The 23743-nt window shown below is 38.0% G+C and overlaps 3 protein-coding genes across 3 annotated transcripts; 1 reads left to right on the top strand and 2 right to left on the bottom strand.

Annotated features, from left to right (window-relative positions):
* Window positions 1-2091: 2091 nt before the first annotated feature.
* LOC149013307 (amino acid transporter AVT6A-like) lies at window positions 2092-8240 on the top strand. Its single transcript, XM_089159615.1, has 5 exons — window positions 2092-3309; window positions 3501-3653; window positions 6062-6265; window positions 6668-7133; window positions 7821-8240. The coding sequence occupies exons 1-5, from the start codon at window positions 2892-2894 to the stop codon at window positions 7957-7959; spliced, it is 1380 nt and encodes a 459-aa protein (XP_089015741.1). The 5' UTR covers window positions 2092-2891; the 3' UTR covers window positions 7960-8240.
* Window positions 8241-9997: 1757 nt separating this feature from the next.
* On the bottom strand, window positions 9998-13406 carry LOC149013306 (pentatricopeptide (PPR) repeat-containing protein). The gene is given in 2 exon segments (XM_089158650.1): window positions 9998-12008; window positions 12010-13406. Coding segments are annotated over 2 exon segments (2232 nt in total). The 5' UTR covers window positions 12766-13406; the 3' UTR covers window positions 9998-10532.
* Window positions 13407-13958: 552 nt separating this feature from the next.
* Window positions 13959-19302, bottom strand: LOC149013305 (transcription factor bHLH49-like). Its single transcript, XM_089158651.1, has 9 exons — window positions 18955-19302; window positions 17388-18817; window positions 17077-17301; window positions 16917-16982; window positions 16763-16831; window positions 15614-15685; window positions 15304-15498; window positions 14620-14707; window positions 13959-14519 (listed from the first exon to the last, which is right to left on the bottom strand). The coding sequence occupies exons 2-9, from the start codon at window positions 18303-18305 to the stop codon at window positions 14482-14484; spliced, it is 1671 nt and encodes a 556-aa protein (XP_089014777.1). The 5' UTR covers window positions 18306-18817; window positions 18955-19302; the 3' UTR covers window positions 13959-14481.
* Window positions 19303-23743: the final 4441 nt, after the last annotated feature.

Here is a 23743-nt window from a genome sequence, read left to right as displayed (position 1 = left end):
TAGAAAAAGAATGGATGCAGTAGTTGCGACTTTGCACCCCCGCTATGCAATGTTTGGACTTTCGAGTTTGACCTATGCAAGTATTAGCTTGTGCACAACTACTCAATGCGAGAGTAGAGGAGATTTGAACTTTTGACATAGGAGTTGTCAAACCATTGTTAGCATGCATCCATCACCCTTAGTTGGGATTTGGCCATTAGTTTGCTGGTTCACAGGTGGGGTGAGCAATAACGGTAATCCCATGCCTAGGTCAAAGAGCGGCGAGAAGTCAAGGGATAGAGGGGATTCGAACTTGGGACATAGGAGCTGCCAAACCACTCGCATGTAAGCTTGGAACGACTAAACCATCACCTCCAGTTGGGATTTTGGTCAGACAAAAAAATTTTACATGGGATCCACCAAGGGTCTTATTTTAATTCTATCAGCATCTAGATGTGGTTATCAGCATTCAAATGTGGTTCTCATATTTAATGTATAGTGGAGAAGTGTGAAAGATATACAAACTTTACTCAAAATGATAGAATTAAAAAAAATGAAGACCACACCTTCATTTATCTTAATTTATGGATAATTATTATAGGCTCTACGTGGACGTGACGTGTGTTCGATTTATTTTAATTTATTTTTAGACAAAATCAGAAATTTAGAATCCTACGAATACGGCAATACCACGTGAAACACATTTCGGCGTCCGTTCTCAATAAATGCACCAAAATTATAGAATTGCTTCAAAGCTTTGCTGGCAATGTTGACGCTGTCGGAGAAAGCATTTTCATTTCTAGCCTTGATGTCGTCCTATAATTACTGAAATGCCCTCCTTCAATTCCCATGAACTCTTTGCGGTCACCTGGAGGCAACAACTTCCAGTCAATAAGTTCTACAGTTCTACTTTCATAAGTGCTGAAGTGTCGACACGTCAAAATCTTTAAAAAAAAAATTAAATTAAATAAACTATTTTCAACTTTGTTATATGATGACCTTGTCACCTGTAGTGGTTCTCCTAGCATCCAAGTTTGGTATATAGGATAACTCCATATCTATAAAATTTAGATAAAGCTTCAATTTTGTCTCCTTTTTTAAATAATCTTTTAAAAAAAAAGGGATAGCAATCAACATATGGAACTGAGTCCAGATCTCACCTCCAGATTATACACTTTTCATATTTAAAAGGTATACTTCTTAATACCAGTAATGTGATGAGAGATAAATCTCTTTCTTAAATAAGTGACGAAGAGGTATGAAAGAAATACCATTCTCTACTCTTGGGAGGGTGGTTAAAGTTCTTCTTTAGACTAATTATGCCAAAGAGTAAGAGTATGATTACCATTAGAATGAGATCATCAATTTTGATTTATTACTTTGCTTTATGTTTCTTTAAGGGATTCAAATCCTCTACGTCTAATAGGACATCCGTTCAAGCATTCAGCCTCTAGATGCCCTACACATAACATTGGGATTGGATTTCAAAAAATCTCAACTGAGATCTAAATCAACGATCATTGTCTTAAGCTGAATAGTTCAACACTAAATAAGCACCATAATCCCCATAATATGACAGTATAGAGTGTGATGACCATAAAGAACTAACATTAACTCAAGTTTGGATTCTTTTTCTTTGTGTGGTGGTTATGGAGTCCAATTTGTGCTCTACAAGTGATTTGAATCTAATCCCTTTTATCCATAATTTTAAGGAGTTTGGATTACGTACATTATCTAGGTGAGTATCCGTTGCTTTGCATATGGTTCGACCATAAATTTGGTCGAACCGATTCATGATCGTCCGGTTCAACGAACTCCATATGAATCGTCCATATCAGTGGATAAGAACCAATTGAAAAAGAAAGAAGCCACGAGAAGAGATAAGAGATGGGTTTGATAGCAACGTATTCTGCTGTTTTTTTATGTGAAATCGACTTATCTAAGAAGTTCAATTGGAAAAGGGCATAAAAGTAATTCTGGCCACCCAGGTTGCCGAGATTTATGTGTTCTGTCTTCTGTAGTTCTGTCATTCTGTGTGTGGATAATTGTCGCCGCGAAATTTCGTTTCCATTTATATAAAATGTATGTGCGTAAGTGAGAATTGGGAAGTTTTTTTTTTTTTTTTTTTTGGGATAGGTGGGAAGCTTTGTTATTCGCATTTTGCATGTCTTTGGAACTAAAAGATTAAAACTAAAATCGGTTCAAATTGAAAATCTACGGAGTAGAACTCTGTTCGTGAGCTTCTGCGTTCCGTAATCTCGAATCTCTCGATCCAAAGGCAACATTTTCTGTCCGAACTCCCGCAGTTTACTCCAATTTCTAAATCCGAAACGCCGAAGTCGATTTCATTCACTGAGTTTCTCCTGGTATCTCCAATGATCAATTCTAGATAATTTCTCCCCGTTCCTTTCCATATTTTGGTTGATATTCAGCTTTTGGAGTCTCGTACTGGGTTCCTGCTTCTGGGTTTTGAATCATTTGATTTTTGTATTTGGATTCATCTTTTTTAAGTTCCTCCAGCTTGCTTTACATGATCTATTGTTGTGATGCTTAACAAGAGCTGGGTTCTTCTTATTTCATCGTAGCCGCTTCTGGGTTGATGTCCTTTTCTTAAGCAGTTAGCCTGATATAAGTAAAATTCGAAGGTGTACTTCTGACTGAAAGATTCTTTTTCCCCTGCTTTTTTACGAGGTTTCTTTCATTCTGGTGCTCTTCAATTGAACTTTTGGATTATTGTTTTTGTTATTATTTGTAAGTTGAGAAATTTTAATTTCGTAAGAATTAAGATCTTCAGGCTCTAAAGCTGGTTTTGAGATTGCTGTACGTATTTATAGCTTTATATTAATTAAGAGGGTAATTACAAAGATCTCTGGTGAACCTGAAACTCTGTTGGGAGGCTTAACTAAAAAGAAATGACTATTGCCCTGAAGAAGAACAGAAAGAGATCAAAGGGAAAACGCGTCGTCGATGAGAATGCTCCTTTGTTGCCGAGTAGGCAAGAGGAAGATGATGAATTTGATGAGTACGAGGGGGGCTCCTACAGTGGGGCTGTATTTAATCTTGCAACTACTATAGTGGGCGCTGGAATCATGTCTTTGCCTGCAACCATGAAGGTTTTGGGGCTTATTCCTGGGATAGTCATCATCATCTTTATTGCTTTCCTGACAGATGCTTCAATCGAGATGTTACTCAGGTTTAGCAGACCAGGAAAAGCCCTTTCTTATGGGGGAGTTATGGGAGATGCCTTTGGAAGGGCAGGCAAAAATTTGTTGCAGACATGCGTGGTTATCAACAACATTGGTGTGCTTGTAGTCTACATGATTATCATTGGTACTACTTCAACTTAGCTCATATCTTCTATTGTCTTCTTTCTTCATAAATCATCACCTGGTCTAGAAGTTGTTGCTTTTATGAATTGTTGTTTCTATTTGTGTAGTTAGACGAGTTGAGAATTTCTCACTCATGCTATAATGCAGATTACTGACACTAATTTAATGGTCTCTGATCACTCATAATACAAGGTGATGTGCTTTCTGGAACTTCTTCAAATGGAGTTCATCATACTGGACTCTTGGAAGGATGGTTCGGAGATCACTGGTGGAATGGGCGTTCCTTTGTTATGCTTGTAACTACTCTTGGAGTATTTTCTCCACTGGCTTGCCTTAAGCGTGTTGGTATGTGTATTTGTTGTTTATTTTGTATAATTAATTAACATTGCTTTTCTGAATTAATGTTGGATCCCATGTTTGTCTTTTAATCAACTAATCTTCTTGTTGCACATTGCTATTTGTATGACATTCTTTGTTTGCCAATTTAAAACTTATCCTTTTATGGATGACTAATTTTGTTGTAGCTGTCTGCAATCTTAGGTACTCTTGAACATTTAGAGTCTTTAAGACTGATTACCATGGTCTTGTCATGTATACCTTGGCTGCTGATTTGATCAGTCATGCCACTTTTAGAGTCTTTAAGACTATGATTACCATGGTCTTATCATGTATATCTTGGCTGCTGATTTGATCAGTCATGCCACTATCTACTAGAAAGCAATGTAAAACTTAGGTTCATCCCATGGTATTTATCTACTCTAAAGGAGTATGTTATCTGTAGGTCTACCACAGTGTTGCGGACAACTTGTACTCCGTGAGACCATTGTATGTTTCAGCAATATGTAAAAGGTGAAGATCTGTGTTGACACCTTGGTAGCTGAATGGTTGAAAGGTTAGATGTAAGGACTAGCATTTACATTTAGCATTTGTGGCCACCTCACCTTCTTCCTTGTGTAAGTTCATCCAGATAAACCTTGGCCATGTTGCTTATGCTAGTGTGTGTTTATCCAAGATGAGAGATAGTCCTATTTTTATAACATAGGAAAGGGTTTGTTTAAACCCCAACACGAGGGAGGTTAGTTAGATAGAGCACGCCAAGTCACCAGGAGGTGATGTGAATGTGGATCCCTTGGGGCTTACCACATAAGCTTTCGTATAGTCAAAAGTTAATTGAGTATAGAAAGCATGAATTTCAGTATTTAATTGAATGAATAAATGCAATCCAACAGAATGGTTTATTCAAAGATACTCTCCAATGCATGAAATTAGTATAAATTAAATTAACCACTTGCTTTATCTTGTCCTTTAATGGACCATATAAATGCTGGGTGACCATGTTGATAATGAAGTTGTTTAAAATCGATTGGTTGAGTAATAGAATAAGAGATTTCAGGAAAACAAACTGGAGACTGGAATTATAGAAAGGAAAAGAAAGGGGGAGAATACAAGGAGGACTACGGGCAAAGCCCAGCCAAAGCAAAGCAAAACAAAGGCTCAACAAGAGCCGCCTAGACAAAGTGTTAAACTAAAACTGGAGACTGGAATTATACAATGAATTTCAGGATGTAAATTCATGATTGAAGAGTTTATATCGATTGTGAAATGAAACTGGGGACATGATGGCACCAGGAATTAGTAGTGTCTGAAGCCTATTTGATGCTAAATGTTGAGCCAAGTAATAGATCAATGTAAACATCATGAACTGCTTATAAAACCTGTTGTTGATACCCTCTTATTTGGTCCTTTTTGTAAAACCCAAGCCTAGGGAAGAAAGATATAGGAGCTTCATCAGAAACAAAATACAACATTTTTTTTTTTTGTGTGTGTGTGATAGATCCTTAAAACTCCTGAGGTCAGGAAATTGTAGAAAGAATCTTTTGAACTCCTAGACTTTTTGGTGTAACAGTAGTTTCTATTAATTTATGCGTTCAGTCTCAACCTGTCGCTATTACCAAGTGTAGAAAATTCAGAAGAATCAGAACCATGACTCAGATTGGCCAGTGGTAAGCGTGATCCAGATAGGTTGATTAAAGACTGTTCCGGCAGATCCTGGTTGAGATCACAGCACAACCAAGAATGGAGACTTACAAAGAATTGTGGTTTTGGCATCCATATCTGTGGACCAGTCTTGGCTAATTGTGATCTGTATCAACTGATCTAGCTGATCTTATCCTGATAACTGAAACCAGAGGATGGACGTCTCACATCTTAATTCACAGACTTGGGCCATTAAGCTTCAAAAACTGGACCTAGATGCCTTTTCCTTGGTTTGAAATCTCATTTGGTGTGTAATCTAGAGGCCTCTAATGTCTGCCTCTTTTTTCTGAATTATTTATTTCAGCTCAACTAAGCCCCCTTTTACAGAATCCTTTCTGCCAGTATTTGGCAGACAGCAATAAATAACAACCACCGTGGCCAAGTAAATGTGGCCAACTCATGGATTTGAAGGAGGCTGCAAAAGTATGAGGAATAAGAGAAGTAGAATAGAATAAACTAGAGTCAAAAAGAGTGAAAAAGTAAAATAAGGGAAAGCATAGAAGCAATAGTCAAAGCAGCATCTCAGGAACCCCTACAACTACTTGTCAGTTGGGAAAATTCTGCATCCAAGTATTAGTCAGAATCAACTGCATATTGTACTAATCTTGGTTTGGCAACTACAGTCCTGAATTTGATGATTTGATTAAGATGCATAATATCATGAGTATTCTGTCCTTGGCAATAATATTTCTGATGTATGGTTTCATATGTTGCAGATTCATTGAGATACACGTCTGCCTTGTCAGTTGGGCTTGCAATTGCATTTGTTGTTTTTACTGCGGGGATTGCTATTATCAAATTGATCGGTGGACATGTAGCAATGCCCAGATTATTTCCAGATGTGACTGATATCACATCATGCTTAAAACTTTTCACAGTGGTGCCAGTTCTTGTGACAGCATTCGTTTGCCATTACAATGGTACATAAGCTGAATCTCTCTGTTTTCTCTAATGTGGGATAGTTGTGGATAGTGGAGACTCACCATTGGTGATGAATATTTGCCCATTTTGTTAAATTTGGGGCTGTTATGGGTTTTCATGCTTTGTATTTGTGAGAATCAGTAAATAAGGAATTATCCTGCTAGTTCTAGATGGTAGTAATTATTTTACCTGTATTTCATGCAATCTTATGCTACTTATAGTTTTTAAAGTTGAAGAATATTGTAATACTTTTGTTTATAAGAGTCATGAGAAAAGTATGAGTCCACTGATTGTTCATGTAATAGATCATTGTTGCTCTGTACTGCTCAAAGAATTTGTCATAAGTAGAGAAGAAGATCTTATGATTGGAATCTTTAACTAGTACTACGTACTTCTTACAGTGCACACAATTGAGGGTGAACTTGAAGACTCTTCCCAGATGCATTCAATTGTGCGAGCTTCTCTGGGATTGTGCTCAACTGTGTACGTCACAACTAGTTTCTTTGGGATCCTCCTTTTTGGTGATGCAACCCTCGATGATATCCTAGCTAATTTTGACACCAACCTTGGCATTCCATATGGTCGACTGCTTAATGATGCTGTCCGTGTTAGTTATGTCATTCACCTCATGCTTGTCTTCCCCATCATCTTCTTTGCTCTACGGCTCAACTTTGATGGTCTCGTCTTTCACTCAGCTAGGGCTTTGTCCAATGACAACAGGAGGTTTGCATTGATTACTATTGGGCTCATTTCTCTCATCTTTATGGGGGCTAATTTCATACCTAGCATCTGGGATGCTTTCCAGTTCACTGGTGCAACTGCCACAGTCTTCATTGGATTCATTTTTCCTGCTACCATCGTGCTCAAGTAAGTTATGCATATATTGACTGGAATTTGTAGGAGTGAATGGACTTTTCTCAATTTTTATGTATGAATTCTGTGTTTCGGCAGGAACCACCCACTCAGACCCCACCTCATAGGGGAAGAACCAGAAATTTGATAATGAAAATCATATTACTCAATTATTGTCCATGCGATAGCAGCCTATTATGGAAATAATATTGCACACATGTGCATCTGAACCATTCAACTCTGACTTTCAGCGATGTTACTTTACAAGAAAGTAAAATTTGTAGGCATGTTTTGATTTACTGGTAGTAAGTCAATGTGAATCACATAGCTCTCTGGGAAATTTAATGGCAGACTCAGACACAAGACAATTTGAAGTGTTCATGCACTTGCAGTCTTCTCATGATTTTATGTCCATGACGTGCTTATGCAACAATAAGTCAAAGGAGTATATCTTGATATCCTGGTTAAGGCATACAGATTTTCTTTAATGGCATATGAGTCTGTTTTTATGGTGTCATGTTGATTGATATGTTTTCCCTTGAGTATTGTCTTTTATATCATAGAGTTCTTTATTATGCTCGTTTCTGTGGGGAATGTGGTGTTGGGAATAATGTTGCCAACTTGCCATGTTTGATAAGCTTGCTTTCTTATGGTATTTATCTAAATTCTGTTTTTCAAAATTTCTTTCCTTTGGTGTTGCAGGGATCCTCATGGCATAGCTACAAAGAAGGACAAGATTTTATCTGTCTTCATGATTGTCCTTGCTTTATTCTCGAACATAGTAGCCATATACAGTGATGCCTACTCCCTGATAAAAAAGCATCGACACCCATCTGCATGATTTTTCCTGGCATTGGGCCTTTACAATCAGCATCAGATGAGAGGAAGTTGCTAAAGTCAAAGACCCATTGGCAATCTAAGAGAAAATCAGGGTTTTATAGGACGGTCTATTTATGCTTAGTATGATAAACTCTTTGACTCAATGTGTATGTTGGAGTTGTTCTGCTAGAGGTTAAGAGAGGTGGCTCCAAATTCTCCATCTCCACCTAAATTGTGCTGTTGTATTGTTTGGGACATGCTTTTGATGTGTATGTATGAGTGAAGTTTGTTTTATATTCGTGATATTTGAGTATTACAACGGGAAGCTGTAATTCTGATCAAACAACAACAACAATAAGCCTTGTCCCAACTAAATGGGGTCGGCTACATGGATTATTGCCTTCCAATCAGTTATGTTTGACGTCATGCTAGAGACAAAGCCTAAGCTATGCATGTCATTTCTCACCACTTATCTTAAAGTTATCTTAAGTCTACCCCTTGCTCTTCTAGCTCCTTCAATCTGGATTATATCACTTCTCCGTATAAAGGCATTTAAGGTCAACGTTGAACATGGTCATGCCACCTCAAACAACTTTCTCAAAACTTATTACTTTGGGAACAAACTCCCAAACCAAATCTAATATGATTATTCATTATCTTATCCTTCCTAGTTTTGCCACTTATCTATCTTAGCATCCTCATTTCTGCCACATCCCAACACTCTTCATCGTACATCATAGTTGGTCAATCAACGGTCTTACAAAATTTTTCTTTAAGCTTTAATGGATACACCAATCACACAAGACCCCGGACGCACTTCTCCATATCATCCACCCTATTTCAATTCTTTGGGAAATATCATCCTCTATATCACCTCTTTTATTTATGATTGAACCTATGTATCTAAAACAATCACCTGAGGAATCTCCTTATTGTCAAGTGTCACCATCTCATTGTCTGCTCCGATCATGACAAAGTTACAAACTAGATATTCTGTCTTCGTTCTACTTAGTTTAAAACTTCTTGATTCCAAAGTTGCTCTTCATGATTCTAATTTGGTATTAATCCCCACTTTAGTCTTATCAATCAACACAATATCATCAGTAAAAGCATACATCAGAGGACCTAATCTTGAATATATTTGGTTAATTCATCCATTACAAGTGCAAATAGATATGAGCTTAAACTTGATCCTTAATGTAGCCCAATTGATCCCATTCTGTATTTTTGTTCTGTAGTTAACTGTACAATTGATCCAAAAATTAGCCAAATAAATCTTTTTAAACTTGCCAATTTCATGCTGTGTGATCCTGAGGTCCATGTCTCCAGACTCCAAACTGTTACTATGTCAACTAGCTGGTTTTTCCTCTTCTGGTTGACCTGAACAAATTCTGATGTGGTTGTTGGAGTTCGAAGGTGCCTAATTTACTCCATATCAACTGCTGATGACTTCAATATCAAAGACAGCTAACAGGTGAATTTTTATGTCAAAAGATAATACCCCTTGTGTTACAATTTTGCATTTGCGAAAGGGAGCACGAAATGACTCTTCTCTGGTTTGTAGTACAAACAGTATTATTGACACTCATGAGATCAACCTTAAGCTACTAGTAAGAATATTATCACTGAACACCCACAACGTATTTAAGATTCTAAATTGATATCTGGTAAGTTTGATTCAAGATTTTCAAATAATTGAGTCCAATGCACACAAATATGTACTGTCAGAGTTGTTTGTTGGGTTTATCATTTTAGAGATAAGTTGTGACGACCGTATGAACAAAAATGCGGTTCTCTCCACATATATGGAAACTTCTATTGTAAAGACTTAAGGACAACCATAGGCGACATGCATAATGAAAATCAAAAAACTTAATTCATTGGATTGGACACACTTCCGGAGTATCCGCTTGTTTTAATTCAATCTGATCCTTAACATTATCCAAGCTGCTATGAGCATCTTTTTTTTATAAGCAAAGATTATACAGAGATTTAATGTGGTTCACACACCAATATCATGTTTGACCCAAACAGTTGAGACCTAAGGAAGAAAAAAATACAATACAGTGAAGATCTCTCAAGAAATGTAGACTCATCAGGGAAGATTTCTCCCCAAAAAACCCTAGCTTAAAAATGCCTGAATTTCACTAGTTTTACTTGCTTCATAACAGGACTATAAATAGTACAAATAGCTGGTGCAAGTTTAGTTGATCTATTGGCCCAAGCCCCTCCTTTATCATACAGACCACAGGAAACAAACGCTGACATGAGGACTTTTCTTCTTCATGGTGCCTTTAGTTGATCCTTTGCTTAAATGGAAGACAATGAATATCCCATTCTAATTGCCACCCAAAAAATCCAGAGCGGGCCAGTCTTCCAATGGGAGTAGAAGAATTTGAGAAGCACAACATAAATTTATCGAAGCCACACATATTCAGCTGGTATTTTGAACTGAATCATAAGCATCATACCTTCTTGATGTAACCCCACAAACTAACACACCATTTTCAATTCTCTCTCTTGGGATCCTTGGATTTGAGGCCCAACATTGAGAATCTGTGGATTAACTGATCTTTCAATTGTAGCAAAATCGCATTACCAGAAATCTCCACATGAACATGTTCCATCTCTGAACAGATGGAACCGGACAGCATCTCTTACAAGGATCTCTCGCTGGGTTATCTTAGAAATGAATTTGGTTGCAGTGTGGCAATCCCCACACACCCTAAGATTCTTGACAATTCGAATTGGCAAGCCAGTAGGTATAAAAATCAACCCAAAAGCAATTGCTAGTTTCTCACTGTGGTGGCTAAGCATCTTCATTTTCTCTGCTGCTTCTACATCATGGAGAACAGAACTCATGTCAGGTACATAACCTTCCTCTACCATTTTCTGATTCAGCTTCTCCAGTTCTGCATATATCTGATCTGAATATGGATTTGATCTGTCATCAGCTGAAAACATGTGGAGCCTATTCTTATATTTAATCCAACTAAACCCAGGTTCCTTCCTTACTCCTCGGTCTCTCATGCCTCTTCTTAAACGAGCAACTTCATCCCATTTCCCCTTAGAAGCATACATGCTTGACAGTAGAACATAGCTTGCAGGGTTCTCTGGTTCTAATTCTAGCAAAGAATCAGCTGCCCATTTCCCAATTTCCAAGTTACCATGAAGTCTACATGAGCTAAGTAACGTTGACCATCCAATTGCATCGGGACGACAAGGCATGCTCTCTATAAATTCTTTTGCCTCCTCTGTTCTCCCTGCTCGACTAAGAAGATCTATCATACAGGTGTAATGATCTGAAGTTGGCATTATTCCATGTTTTTGTACCATGGAATGAAAATACTCATATCCCTTATTCACCATTCCTGCTCTACTGCAAGCTGAAAGAACTCCAATGAAGGTAACTCCATCAGGTTTCAAGCCATCAGCCAACATCCTTTCGAACAAATCAATTGTCTCCTTAGCTTTCCCAAACTGAGCATACCCAGAAACAATTGCAGTCCAAGAAACTTCATCTCTGATATGCATCTCATTGAACAAGCAGTGAGAATCTTCAAGACTTCCACATTTGCCATACAAGGTAATGAGTGCATTAGAAACTGTAAGACGAGCAACCAAACCCAATCCAATGGCAAGAGCATGAAACTGTGCACCCTCTTCTAAACTCGCTAGATTAGCACATGAGCTAATCACGCTGCCCAGTGTAAATTCATCAGGTTGAACTCCATTTCTCTGCATCTGGGAGAAAATCTTCACAGCTTCCTCGCTGAAACCATTTTGACCATAACCCACAAGCATTGCCGTCCAAGACACAATATTTCTAGTAGCCATTCGCTTGAAGACTCTCTCTGCGGATCTTATGCTTCTACACTTGGAATACATATCAACAAGAGCACTACCTACATAAACGTTATCCATATAATCAGTCCTAATTATATAACAATGAATCTGCTTCCCTTGTTCCAAAGCTAAAGGACTCCCACAGGCAGTGAGGGCACTTCCAAAAGTGAATTGATCCATGGTCATGCCTTCCAATCTCATCTCTCTAAAAACGTCCAGTGCTTCAATATTCCAACCCATTTTGGGTAAGACCTGTAATCATCGTTGTCCAAGAAATTGAATCTCTATCAGACATTTCATGAAATAAATCCTTCGCTTCATCCATCATCCCAGTCCGCAAGAACCCTGTGATCATTGTATTATACATAACTATGTTTCTCTCGCACATTTCGTCAAATACCCTCTTTGCATCATATACTAACCCAGCTTTTGTGTACATGTCCACCAATGGACTTCCCACGAAAACAAATGATTCAAACCCAAATTTTATGATATGCCCATGAATCTGTTTACCCAATACAATAGAACTCAGGCATGTAGACAACATTAGCATCGTGGAGAAAGTAATTCGATTCAAATTCTGAGCCCCATCTCTCAGCATTGATTTGTAGGTCTTCACCGAATCATCTCCAAATCCACACGAAGCGTAGCCCGAAATTACTGAATTCCAAGAAACTCCATCACGATCAGGCATTCGCTTAAAGATTTCTTGCATGTCAAAGAGGCGACCAGCCTTGGAATAGGCAGATAAGATGCTATTCCATGAGAAGATGTTAGGTTGACGGATTTGATCGAACGTGCGGTGAGCGTAAGATAAGCTGCCCAATCTGGAGTAAGCACTGATGAGATTGTTTGAGAGGAAAGTATCCGGGTTTATGAGAGTTCTGATTATGCGGCCATGGAGCTTCTTTGCTTCATTTTGGTTCTGAACCTCGCTCAATAGTTTTAGCAGTGCGTTGTACTGATTTGAAACATAGAACATTATGTATAATGTGTCAATTAAGGTCACAATCTAATATCAGATTTCGATGATGAACTGATAATAATGTTCGATGTTTGGGGTCTCCGAGGATGAGCACCACGTTTTTGGTTCATCTATTCAAAAATCAACTCCAAGTAAATTGCTGCCAACCAGAAAAGAAAGGAATATACATCTAAGAGTCGTGGATGCTGATACTGGGTGAATCTTTTTTTGGGAGAGAAATAGCTCTGTGACATGTAGATAGAAGCTTCTTCACATAATGGAATAGTGTTAGCAATAAATTGAATGGGGGTTAGGGACTGAATTGTTTCTTGAGTTCCCAAGTGAAAAATAATATATAATAACCTTTTCTTGCAATGTGAATCCTCTGTTAACGAGACACTTCCGCCCAATTCTCAGGGCTGAAAGCCTGAAAACAATGCAAATCAAACTCCAAGGCTTTGACGTTCTTTGGATTTTTATAATGGATGGAGTAGGGTGAATTGTTCTTCTCCTTCCAAGCGGGTGTGAATTTGATTCAATGTAGAAGTCTGAATTCCGAAAATGGAACCATCATTGATAGGAAGTAGATCTCAGAGCTTCACCAATCTGCAATGCCATCCAACGCATAGACCCAATTATGATTGCACGGTTTGCACCATTCTCCAACATGTTTCGTCAAATTTCAGATTATTTAGACCTACTCATGTAAGTATGTAACCAACCAACATTCTGGCTTTTCTTTCCAATTACTCAATCATATGCTGATAGCCACAAGTTTTTTATCTTTCAGTATGAGATAGCAAGAATCTTACCATCTGAACAACCTAAATTTTAAGAATATTTCAACCATCTGAAAATAAATTTAGAAAATCATGGTATGTGGAGCTCTCCTGATGATGAGGGCCTCTACTCAGGAGCCTTTCAATTTTGCTGGCCATTAAAGAGTGTCCAAGTATGCAGAAGTCTCCATGTAGGTAGAGTTGCCAAGGTGCCCAAATACCTGTTCAGCTGTGATGTAACAGTATTACTTTCACCTTCAACATAAAAAACCCTGACAAAATACCACAAAAGGAGATCCACAGAACAGAACAGAATTGCAAGAACACTAACAAGAAATGGGGCTTTCTTAAGCTTTTATGCAGTAGGTCCTCTTTTCATAGGGCATGTGAGGTGGGAGAACGAGATGTGGAGATACCAGTAGACAATAGACAAAATAATTTCACTTGTTGATATAAGATAAACTTACAGTTCAACTTTCCAACTGCAACTGAATAGCATCACGGAATCTACTTTCAACAAAAAAATCAAAACCACGAAGCCTTAATCTCCTAATATAAGATTTACAGCAGATCCAATAAGAGACAACCCCATCAACCATTCTTCCACAAAATCTTCAGCAACTTCTAATACATTTATTTTACACCACATTCAATCCATCAATCCTCCCTCTCCACAATAACAATCTCCATATACACAGGATTCTGCACCTATGGTCACAACTGAAACAAGGGCGTGCTTCTTGCTATATAATACACCCAGGAAGCTTTTAAGGTAGAGTTGCCTTCCCTACAGCTATACAACAAATGTGACCCTTGGCCTTGGGTTCCAGAGTCAATATTAACTTGTACTAATGGATCCTTCAGTAGTGATGCAGATGACAGTATAATTTTTTATCAGCCCTAATGATGTTAACTTCTTATCACCTCAGAACCTTCGATCTGTCTGATCTTACATTCAAAGTTCAGCTTTCATATGTCCTGGTGGCAGAGAACCTTCAAATGCACCAAGATTAAAATCAATTTATCATCAGCAAACATAATCTACACCAAAGGAGTTTATACTTTCTAAAGGAAAAGAAAAATTAATCTATACCACTTAAATCTTGATTACTGAAGGGGGCACTGTTACCAAAGCTCATCTGGACAACATTGTGGAGTTCATCATCCCATTCATTGTGCAGCTGCAAAAAATTATTGACATTAGGGAGACATTAAACATACTGAAATCTATTTTGCAGGCAATGGGAAGGGAGAACAACCATATGGAGGCAAATACATGCATAATTCTGATGGACTTCAACACACATGGTGATTTCCTCAATGTACTTATATGTGCAATAAAAGAGAGGTCAAACCTTTTCGTAAACGCACTTCCCACTTGATGTGGATAAAATAATGATAAGCTACAATATGTTCGCTTACCAAGCATCAGCTGGGACAAACCTATCAGTAAAGTCAATAGTCGGTGCAGGTAACTTTCTCCAGCAACAACAAATAATTAAAGGAGAAACATCAAGCCTAGAATGTTTTAGTTTGACACCAATAATATGCATGATTTGCCACATAGTTGCATATAGTTTACTCTAACAATAATAGCTTCCCCCTCCCCCAACCTCTTCTTCTCCTGATCAATGGAACATATTTTGTTATTACAGAGACAACAATGAAGATTTTCACCAAAAGAGAGAGAATCGAAGATCCAATGCAGGAGAAAAATGAAACAACATACAAAAGATGAAATCATGCTCATATAGAGACCGAAGAATACGAAGAAAACCTGAGCAGTAGATTCCTTGTACCCTACATTCATGGCAGCCAATTGTGAATTAATTGTTCTCCTCAGTGCATCTGATGGGTTTCCAATGCCAGGAATTCCTCCTTGGATCAATCCCAGTTGTGGTGGATGTAACTGGGAAAGGGACATATTCATATCTGGTGAAAACCCCATCATTGGACCTCGAGACTGAAGAATCTGTGGTCGATGGTAAGCAGTTAGAAATGACACATCAAAAGACATTCACATGCCATCTATCTTAGGTGCCTCTCTGAATGTGTGTTTGCATGTGCTTGCATCAACTTTTACTTACATCTTTTTCAAGGAGCCCTTCTATGTTGAAATCTAGACGTGGATTAACAGCAGCAAGCTTCATTGACAGGAACTGGAACATGAGAAAGGAACATTTCAATTCCCAACCATGGGAACATCAAAGGCAAGAAGAAACATAATAATGAAATAACTACAGCATATACAATTGCCATTCACAAAAGGCATATTAGAATTTTCAACATGCACAATTGCCATTCACAAAAGGCATATTAGAATGATCAACATGTTGAAAACTCCATATAGCAAAAAGACATCTAAAGACATCATATTGTAAGAAAATTAAATAAACAATATTAAGGGGAAAACTAGACATTTTAATGAGAAGGTCCATATTTTGGCCACATGGAGAGTGGACCATGGGTGAAGTTACATGAGAAGCAATGCAATATGTCAAATCTGGGATCCTGTTACAATGGCATTACCCACATTTTATTGAAACTTCCTGCATCTTTATGGGAGGATAGGGAAAATACCTATCAAATTGGAATCATCAACCAGTTTTTCATTTATTGTTTAAGATATCCAACTGAGATAAAAATCATGATGACCAAAATTTACGGAGTGATCGATGATGAGGTGGACACCTCGTAATAAAAATTACGCAGCAACAGAACTGCCGCAAAAATAGATGTTTAAACTTTAAACTACTTAGATTCCAATAAGAAGGTTGTCATAATCTTAAGAATCACAGTGGTAGAAATAACAAAGAACAGTTGTTTCAGCTCTAACAGTTTAAAAGCAGTTCACATGAGATACAGAGACTGGGCAGACATTATTTAATTATTTTCACACTTCATATTTCTCTTTCAATTTTTTATTCTCTTTAACACACTCTCTGAGGGGATCGGTGGCCAGGGATTGAAGAAGAAGAGACTCAATTATTATGGCAGGGATCATAAAGAACTCCTTTTTCAACAAGTCATAAGTTTGTGCTCGGTTCTTAGAGATTTGCCCATGTTGAATTGTGAGACACATTTTTCTTGATCAAGATTATCCATTTCAAGTCCAAAGCTGTAAGAAAACTAGTGCAACATTGGAGGAAAAAATAAAAAGCAGAATAATTAAGTTTTGGAGTATGCAAAATAAGAAGTCAAGAGAGACCACTGCTTTCCCATATTAACTCCAATACCTCAACTTGTCTTTGCAGTGATTGCACGTAGTTAATGATTTCATCCAACATTACTGCTTTACCAGTAACCTGTAGAAGTAATGAATCCAGTTACACAACTACTATCTAGAAGAGTTCAGACGAGGTGTTCACTTAATTAGATCCAAAATATTACCTTGCTGCAACCAGGTACAAGATCCTGAAGAAATTTCATCCTTTCACTAATCTTTTCCCGCCTAACCTGTGACAGAAATGGCCTGGTTTAGCCACTAGACTGAAAAACCTTTGATGTAAGTAGATTCCATCCAACCAATAAAATCTAGTGAAAATCTTACTCTTTCGGCAAGACTGTGGCTGTTTGTTGCCTGACCCCTTCGGGCTCTAACATGTATATAATCTTCTTTCCACTCAGCATCTCGGGAGTCATCTTTTCCATGTTTCCCAGAAGGCTTTGTGCTGGTAGAAGCTGGGTTCTGGTCACCCTTCTGTTTGGTGTCACTGTTCTTTGCAGCTTCACCAGTAAATTGCTCTGTTCCTTTAACTTGGTCTGGCTCAGTATCCTACAATAAAGCAAATATCGAACACAAGTTAGCAGCACTGAGTAAAAATAAATTTAGCAACCCCTACCAAGAAGTACCATATATACCTGACTACTCTTTTTTCTTTTCCTACTGTTTAATCCCTTGTAGGAACTTCCACCCCTCTCCATCGCCGATGGTTCTTCCTGTAAACCACCACCACTAAACTCAGCTTCATCAGTCTCATTGCCAGAAACACCAACTCCTTGTTTTGCTCCATCAGGAGACCTCACAAAATTCCCAATTTTTCTATCCTTCTTGTTTGGACTTCCTTCAGCTACCCCACGCTCAGCAGACAGGGAAACATCTTTCGAGACTTCAGGTATGTTCAGCTCGTTGTTTTGAACTTGGGCTCCTATTACGGGTTTCAAACCATTCGCTGAGAGGTTTTCTGGGTCCCTTTGAACTGTTCCTCCTCCTTTGGAATAGGAACTCAAGGATTCAGCTACGCCAAAGTTATTTGCCACGTCACCAAAATTCCCACCACTGAACCATGAGAACCTGGCAGCTCGCTCAATGAGAGCTGAATCAGCAGGAAATTGAGTTAAGCTCTGAGGGAGGATCCCAGCACCTCCTTGTAAAAAGGCACCAGCTTTAGATATAGCGGGATTCCAGGTGATATCTAGTGCCTTGTCAATCCCAGTTCTTGAAGAACCAGGAACTTCTTCCCCCATTGCAATTTCATGACCAGTGCTCATACTGGTGTGGACATTACTGTCGCAGAAGCTCAAGGCCTGTGAATTGGGGTGGACCCATAGACTGGGGCAAAATGAGTCTCCCATGGACATAGATGAACAAGCCGACGAACCCATAAGGTCCCCTTTGCAGACGGGAAATGAGCTATCAGTAGGAACCAAACCAAGTGGCTGATTTGCGACATTGGCACTCGCAAATCTCCATTCTGAGGACATATTAGGTGATTGATAGTTCATTGAATCCCCACTCCTCTTCTCTGATCCAAAATTATCCTTGTCGCCTAGGTCCATACCCACCCTCCTCCCCAAGAAAGTACAACAAAGGCAGGAGGAAACAAGATATGTGCCCCAGAACCAGAATTAATTTCATACAAAGCAATAACACTCTTAAAATGGATGGAACTTCAAAATAGCAAAGACTAGCAGGAAATCGATGTATGATCAAACCCCAAACTAAGCACCATCAATCTACCATCATAGAGGCATTCAAAGGGAAAATGCCAGGACGCAACAAACCAGAAATTACAGCAGCTCAAACAAAGCCCACTGTGCTACAGAGATCTCCCTACACCTACCCTGCCTATCAGTGGAACCAGAGGAGAAGAACCCAAAAGATGGATTAAACAACAAGAAAGAGAAGATAACAGAAGAGAGGAAAAAGTCCACTTCAAAGCCAGAACTGAAAAGACGGCACGAAGCTAGGTATGCAGAAATGTATCGCATACACACAAGTAGAACTACTAATTGATCCAAATGTACAGAAGAGAAGCCCCTAACTTTGAATCAAGAGCTGAAAAAGGCCTCTGAAACATCAATAATACAAACAACACTGATTTCAGGTTCATAACACAGCATTCAAAACCTAGCAGAAACCCTAGTCAGAAATACAGAAGCATTCTGAACAGAGAAAGCCCAACTAAAAGTAGAAAGAGAAAGATACCCATTGGAGATTCCCATGTACTTTTGGCATTCTGTCCTCCATTGTAGCTTTTACTGAAACTTTGTTCAAATTGGGCTTTTTCAAACTGTCCTGTTTCGCAGAAACTACCATTCACTGCAAAGTTGTATGCTCCATATGAACGAACCGTCAAAGATAGGAGAGATCAGAAGGACTTCTGAACCATACTTACATATAAAGCGGGAAGAGAGAGAGAGATCAGAGATGGGTCTTTGAAGAGAAAAAGAAAGGTTAAGTGGAAAAAGCTCTGCATTTATACCCACGCCTGCATCAGAAAGAGAGCCATTGATGATTAACCACCGCCATTGCTACTGTAAAATATACAAAAACACACACCCAGCTTTCTTTACGTTAATTTAATTTCTAAAATAATTATTTTCTTAGTAATACATAATCCATTACTTTAGTCAGATTTGTACCAGCTTCGAGCTAGCAACTGACATTGCCAACTCTATAGAGATTATTTTCTTTCCAACTCGTAGTGCCCTTCCTCAGATCTTGGGAGCAGAGCTTAAAATCTTATCTTGTGATTTAATTGGTCAAGAATATTTTTGATGAATTAATTGATAAGAAAATGAAATAAGTTTATCACTAAATTGTATAATTTTGAGATGCATTATTTTGCTTATGAGATAGAAAAGAGCAAAAAAGATGATACAAATAATGAATCAACGAAGAAGTAAGGAGATTTTAATTCTTAATCTCTTACTTATGAAATATTGGTCATTTATCAATTAAGTCAAATTTATAAAAAAAAAAATCCTTTTTTTTTTATTTTAAACTTTTTCTCTCCTTCAAGCTTCAACTCTTGATGAATAATCGGACCAGCATCTGAATTGTGGTTCTCTTCTGTTCTCGAGACCCATATACCATTCAATTGCAACCGTCGATTGAAGTGGTTAGATACTAATCTAATGATTATCAATAGCTATGACTTCTAACCATGATGCAGAACAAAGTCTATTAACCTAATGGCTATATTATCATCACCAGGAAAAACCCTTTCTCATGTTTGACCCCAAACTTGTGGACCAATCAGATGTGTTGAGAAACTAATCTTTCCTAAGTCACAGACAGCTTGTCTACCTGATAATATTATTGGGTTATGAGCTCGGTAAGCAATTTTTAACCAAATCTTATACAAATTTCTCTCTCCCGAGTGTCATTATTAGTTGGCATTGGAACTTGCACAACTGAGCCATAAGCTTTAGAATAATGGAATCTTTCTTACAGTTTGCTTTAGAAAACCATAATCTTTACTTAAAACTAAGTTTAAGTTTAAACAATTCTACATTGTAAGAAGGGAAAATGATTTGTATTGATTGGGTGGGTTTTACCATGTAGGTTTAGAAACAACCCTTCTCCTGCTCCTTCCAAAGCTTTCTGCTTTTTTTTTTTTTTTTTTCACTTTTAACCTATTAATTTAACTCTCTTGCTTGGTCTCATCTTACTTTTGCTTTGTGTCTCCCTGTAAATATTATAAAAGAAGCATCCATGTTATGAAGAGTGTTTGAAAGGTGAAGATAATGAGGGCTGAACCTGCCCACTCTACTAAGGAAAGCTGGTCAGGTTAGTAGATGCTCTGTTTCTCAAATTAGATTCTGCCATCTGTCATATACTAGCCAAATAGAGTGGGAACAGATGAAAAGAGCTAATGGGTTTATCAACTAGAAACCTAGATGTAAATGTAAAGATTGGATAAAAAAATAAATAATAAATTATTATATTATGTAAGGTTGGTTGGCAATGGCTGGCTTCCCTTATGGGAAAACTAAAACTAATCAACCAAATGCTATCTAAAGCAACATGAGATGGCAGTTAATACTTTAACCTGAATCAAGGATTTCATCATTGATGCCAAATCTCTTTCTCTTTCCCTTTCTCCCTCGATCTTCAACCAAAGGGTAAAGATTATGACATTGAGCTTCCTTCAATCAATGGATAGCAGCATGCTTAGATCTCTCCATCACCTCTTTCTCTCCCTCTCTCTCCTTTCCTCCCAAGAGTCAATAATACACTTCTATAAAAATTGCATGTGGTAGATGTACGAAATGACTTTAAATTGGAGGTCAAGAATCCCTTTTTCCATTTCATGGTATGATGGTTAGTGTCTAGAATCAGGGTTAATCTAAGAAGTACTCTTCACTCTTCCCCGATATTAGGTCACTCTTGCTCATCAAAGTGAAGCTAGGGACACAAGAGAGAGAGAGACCACCCATCTCACCTCACACAATTAGGGACAACTACGGTAGGACTCGGTTTAGCTTGATTCGTCAATATTATAGTAAGGGATTAGAATTTTAGGCCTTAAGGCAGAAATGAAATTTAACAAAGAGCATTAAAAGCTGGGATTTCGATTTGGAAAAAGCCCGACTCAGCCCACCCCTATTGCAATGCTAAACCACTTGAATCGTATATTTTGCGTGTATGTGGAAGTGACACATATATAATCTAATTACACTTGATTTTCTGCCTACCATGGAATAGCAGGTCCTACAAACCTGAAAGTTTGTCTGTTAGAAGTTACTTCCACTTTTGTTGAGATGAGTTTCTCAGTACTTTCTTTAAGCAAAGCTCAAAGGGGTATGGACCCATATCTTCTAACCACACAATAACTCAAGTACTTGGCCTTAGTTTCCATATTAAAGATTAAGAGTAGTTGGCTTGTACAAGTGATATGATTAAACTACAATCTTCAAATTTGAATAGCTGGAGTGGCAGAAGAAGATGTCAGTTTGGTTATAGAAAATGGGTCTAAGGAATTATTACTTCTTAGACTTGTGAATTTCATGGAACCATCAAAGACAACAAGATGACAAGTTATTGAATGATTGCCCTAAGTTGTAACATCTTTTTGGGTCACTTTCTCTGTGACCTAACTCACAAAACTACTTTCTTCATTTTCTTTTCTTATAGATAGAAGATGCTCTTTCTTCAAAAGTTTGAGGGACTTGTATCAACTTTCCTTAGATTTTCCACAACATATGTCATTCTTTTCTTCTTCCCATCCATTTGTGGTTGTGAAGGCCCATTGCTTTTGAGTTGTAGGTGACTCCTTGAGGGCACCAGCCAAGGCCATAAAGTAATGCTTTTTATTTTTATTTTTAAGTGAGCTAATGTCAACATCCAATGAACCAAACATGCTCTATGATACATGGAATATACTGAATGATATGGTATGATTTCAAGATCATGAAATAGTTTAAAAAGTTTCTGATCTCATAATTTACAAGAATAAGATATTAAGATATCCATTTAGTAGCTTAATTTATGCTAATAAATTCTCTTTACTTTTTTGATAAAGGGTATAGTGTTTTTCAGGATTTATGGCTTCATGAACTAGTCGATTACCAATCAAATCCACAATTATTGAAGTTCTTGGTGAGGGCCTAGCTCTGGAAGACAGTCAGGGCAAGAAGAAGAGAGGTTCTTTTAGTTTTAAGATGTAGATGTAAGGTTGATTATAGAATAAATCCGACCAGTGATGTGATCTTTAGAAGTTAAACCAATAACGCATTAAAAAGGTAGGATTCACTGATTCTATAAACATGAAAAGGCATAGATCCTACATCGTTTTAGCCTATAATTAATCATGAAATGAAACCCCTAATCATAAGTGAAGTAAGTGGAATTAGAGTGTTGATTGGCATCTTTAGTTCTGATTTTGTTAGATAATGTTTGTGTTAGCCAAGTTAGGAAATGTCTCTATCTATAAGCTTGTGCTATGGAAGAGTTGTCCTTCTCTTGTGGAGAGTAGTGTAAATGAGTCTTTGTCTTTGGTGCTTGTTTTCCACTAGTGATGTGATCTTCCACACTAAGTTTCTACAGTAGGATTGTTGTGAGTGGTATAGAAGGGAAGGGCTGTCGGGACCTAGACATTTCCTTCCTAGGATTAAAGTTTGAGTCACTTCCATGGCAGCTTTAAGATAGAACTAAAAATGGCTGGTTGACAATAGCCTTCCTTGCTTATAAGCATGATTTGGAATCTCATGTCACCTATAACTTGTTTTCTCCATGTGCTGCATTTGCCTAACTGGTTTGGTTTCTCACATTTCTTGGTTTTTTGAAGATGATCAAAATGATTAAGGATCATATCATTCTAGAATGCCCATATGCTAAAGTGGTTTGGCTCGCATGTAAGTTATCCTATCTTGTTCCTGAGAAACAAACCTCAAGCTGGCCCATTTGATCGAGTCGTGGAGAAAGATTTTCTTCAAATCCAAGGAAGATGAATTCGAAGCCTTCATCCTCTTCGTGTATGTCTATTGGAAGCGTTGGTTATCAATAAATGAATTCATATTTAGATGAGCTATATGGCCACCGAAGGAGGTGATTTGAAGAGCAGAAAGAAGCCATGCAAAGTTTTGGAGTACCACGTGTATGATGGACTCTATAAATGAATCGAGGAAGAAACATTGAGTGCCACTGAAGTGTGAAGGATGGTTAAAGCTGAATATGGATTTTACCTGGGCAGAAGACACCAGTCGGGGTGGTAAAAGTGTGATCCTTCGAGACTATTTGGGTTGGATGATATGGGCCTCCTCCAATTGGTGTGTTATTCGGTTTTGGAAGGCGAAGTGAGGGCATTACGAATGGGCTTGGAGCACTTAGTGCGCATGGGCTTGTTGAACATTTGCATAGAAGTGGATTGTTAAGAGCTGGTGTGAATCATCAATGATTCTCCATATCGGGATCCCTTCCTTTTGTCTCCAATATTGGAGGATATTAGAGTGTTCCTTAATGGTCTAGATTCCTTTGTCATTGAATCCAT

The sequence above is a fragment of the Hakea prostrata genome, chromosome 6 (assembly GCF_041222555.1).
Source record: "Hakea prostrata isolate BN-2017 chromosome 6, UWA_Hpros_2, whole genome shotgun sequence".
In the NCBI taxonomy this organism is placed as follows: Eukaryota; Viridiplantae; Streptophyta; class Magnoliopsida; order Proteales; family Proteaceae; genus Hakea; species Hakea prostrata.
Note: the sequence above shows the minus strand (reverse complement) of the source record. Positions and strands in the feature narration are given on the sequence as shown.

Coding starts and splice junctions, on each gene's coding strand:
- LOC149013305 (XM_089158651.1), bottom strand. CDS start 18,305: ATGGACCTAGGCGACAAGGATAATTTTGGATCAGAGAAGAGGAGTGGG. Junction 16,983..17,076: donor GCCACAGTCTTGCCGAAAGA/GTAAGATTTTCA, acceptor TTTCTGTCACAG/GTTAGGCGGGAAAAGATTAG. Junction 16,832..16,916: donor TTGTACCTGGTTGCAGCAAG/GTAATATTTTGG, acceptor TTACTTCTACAG/GTTACTGGTAAAGCAGTAAT.
- LOC149013307 (XM_089159615.1), top strand. CDS start 2,892: ATGACTATTGCCCTGAAGAAGAACAGAAAGAGATCAAAGGGAAAACGC. Junction 3,654..6,061: donor GGCTTGCCTTAAGCGTGTTG/GTATGTGTATTT, acceptor CATATGTTGCAG/ATTCATTGAGATACACGTCT. Junction 7,134..7,820: donor CCTGCTACCATCGTGCTCAA/GTAAGTTATGCA, acceptor TTGGTGTTGCAG/GGATCCTCATGGCATAGCTA.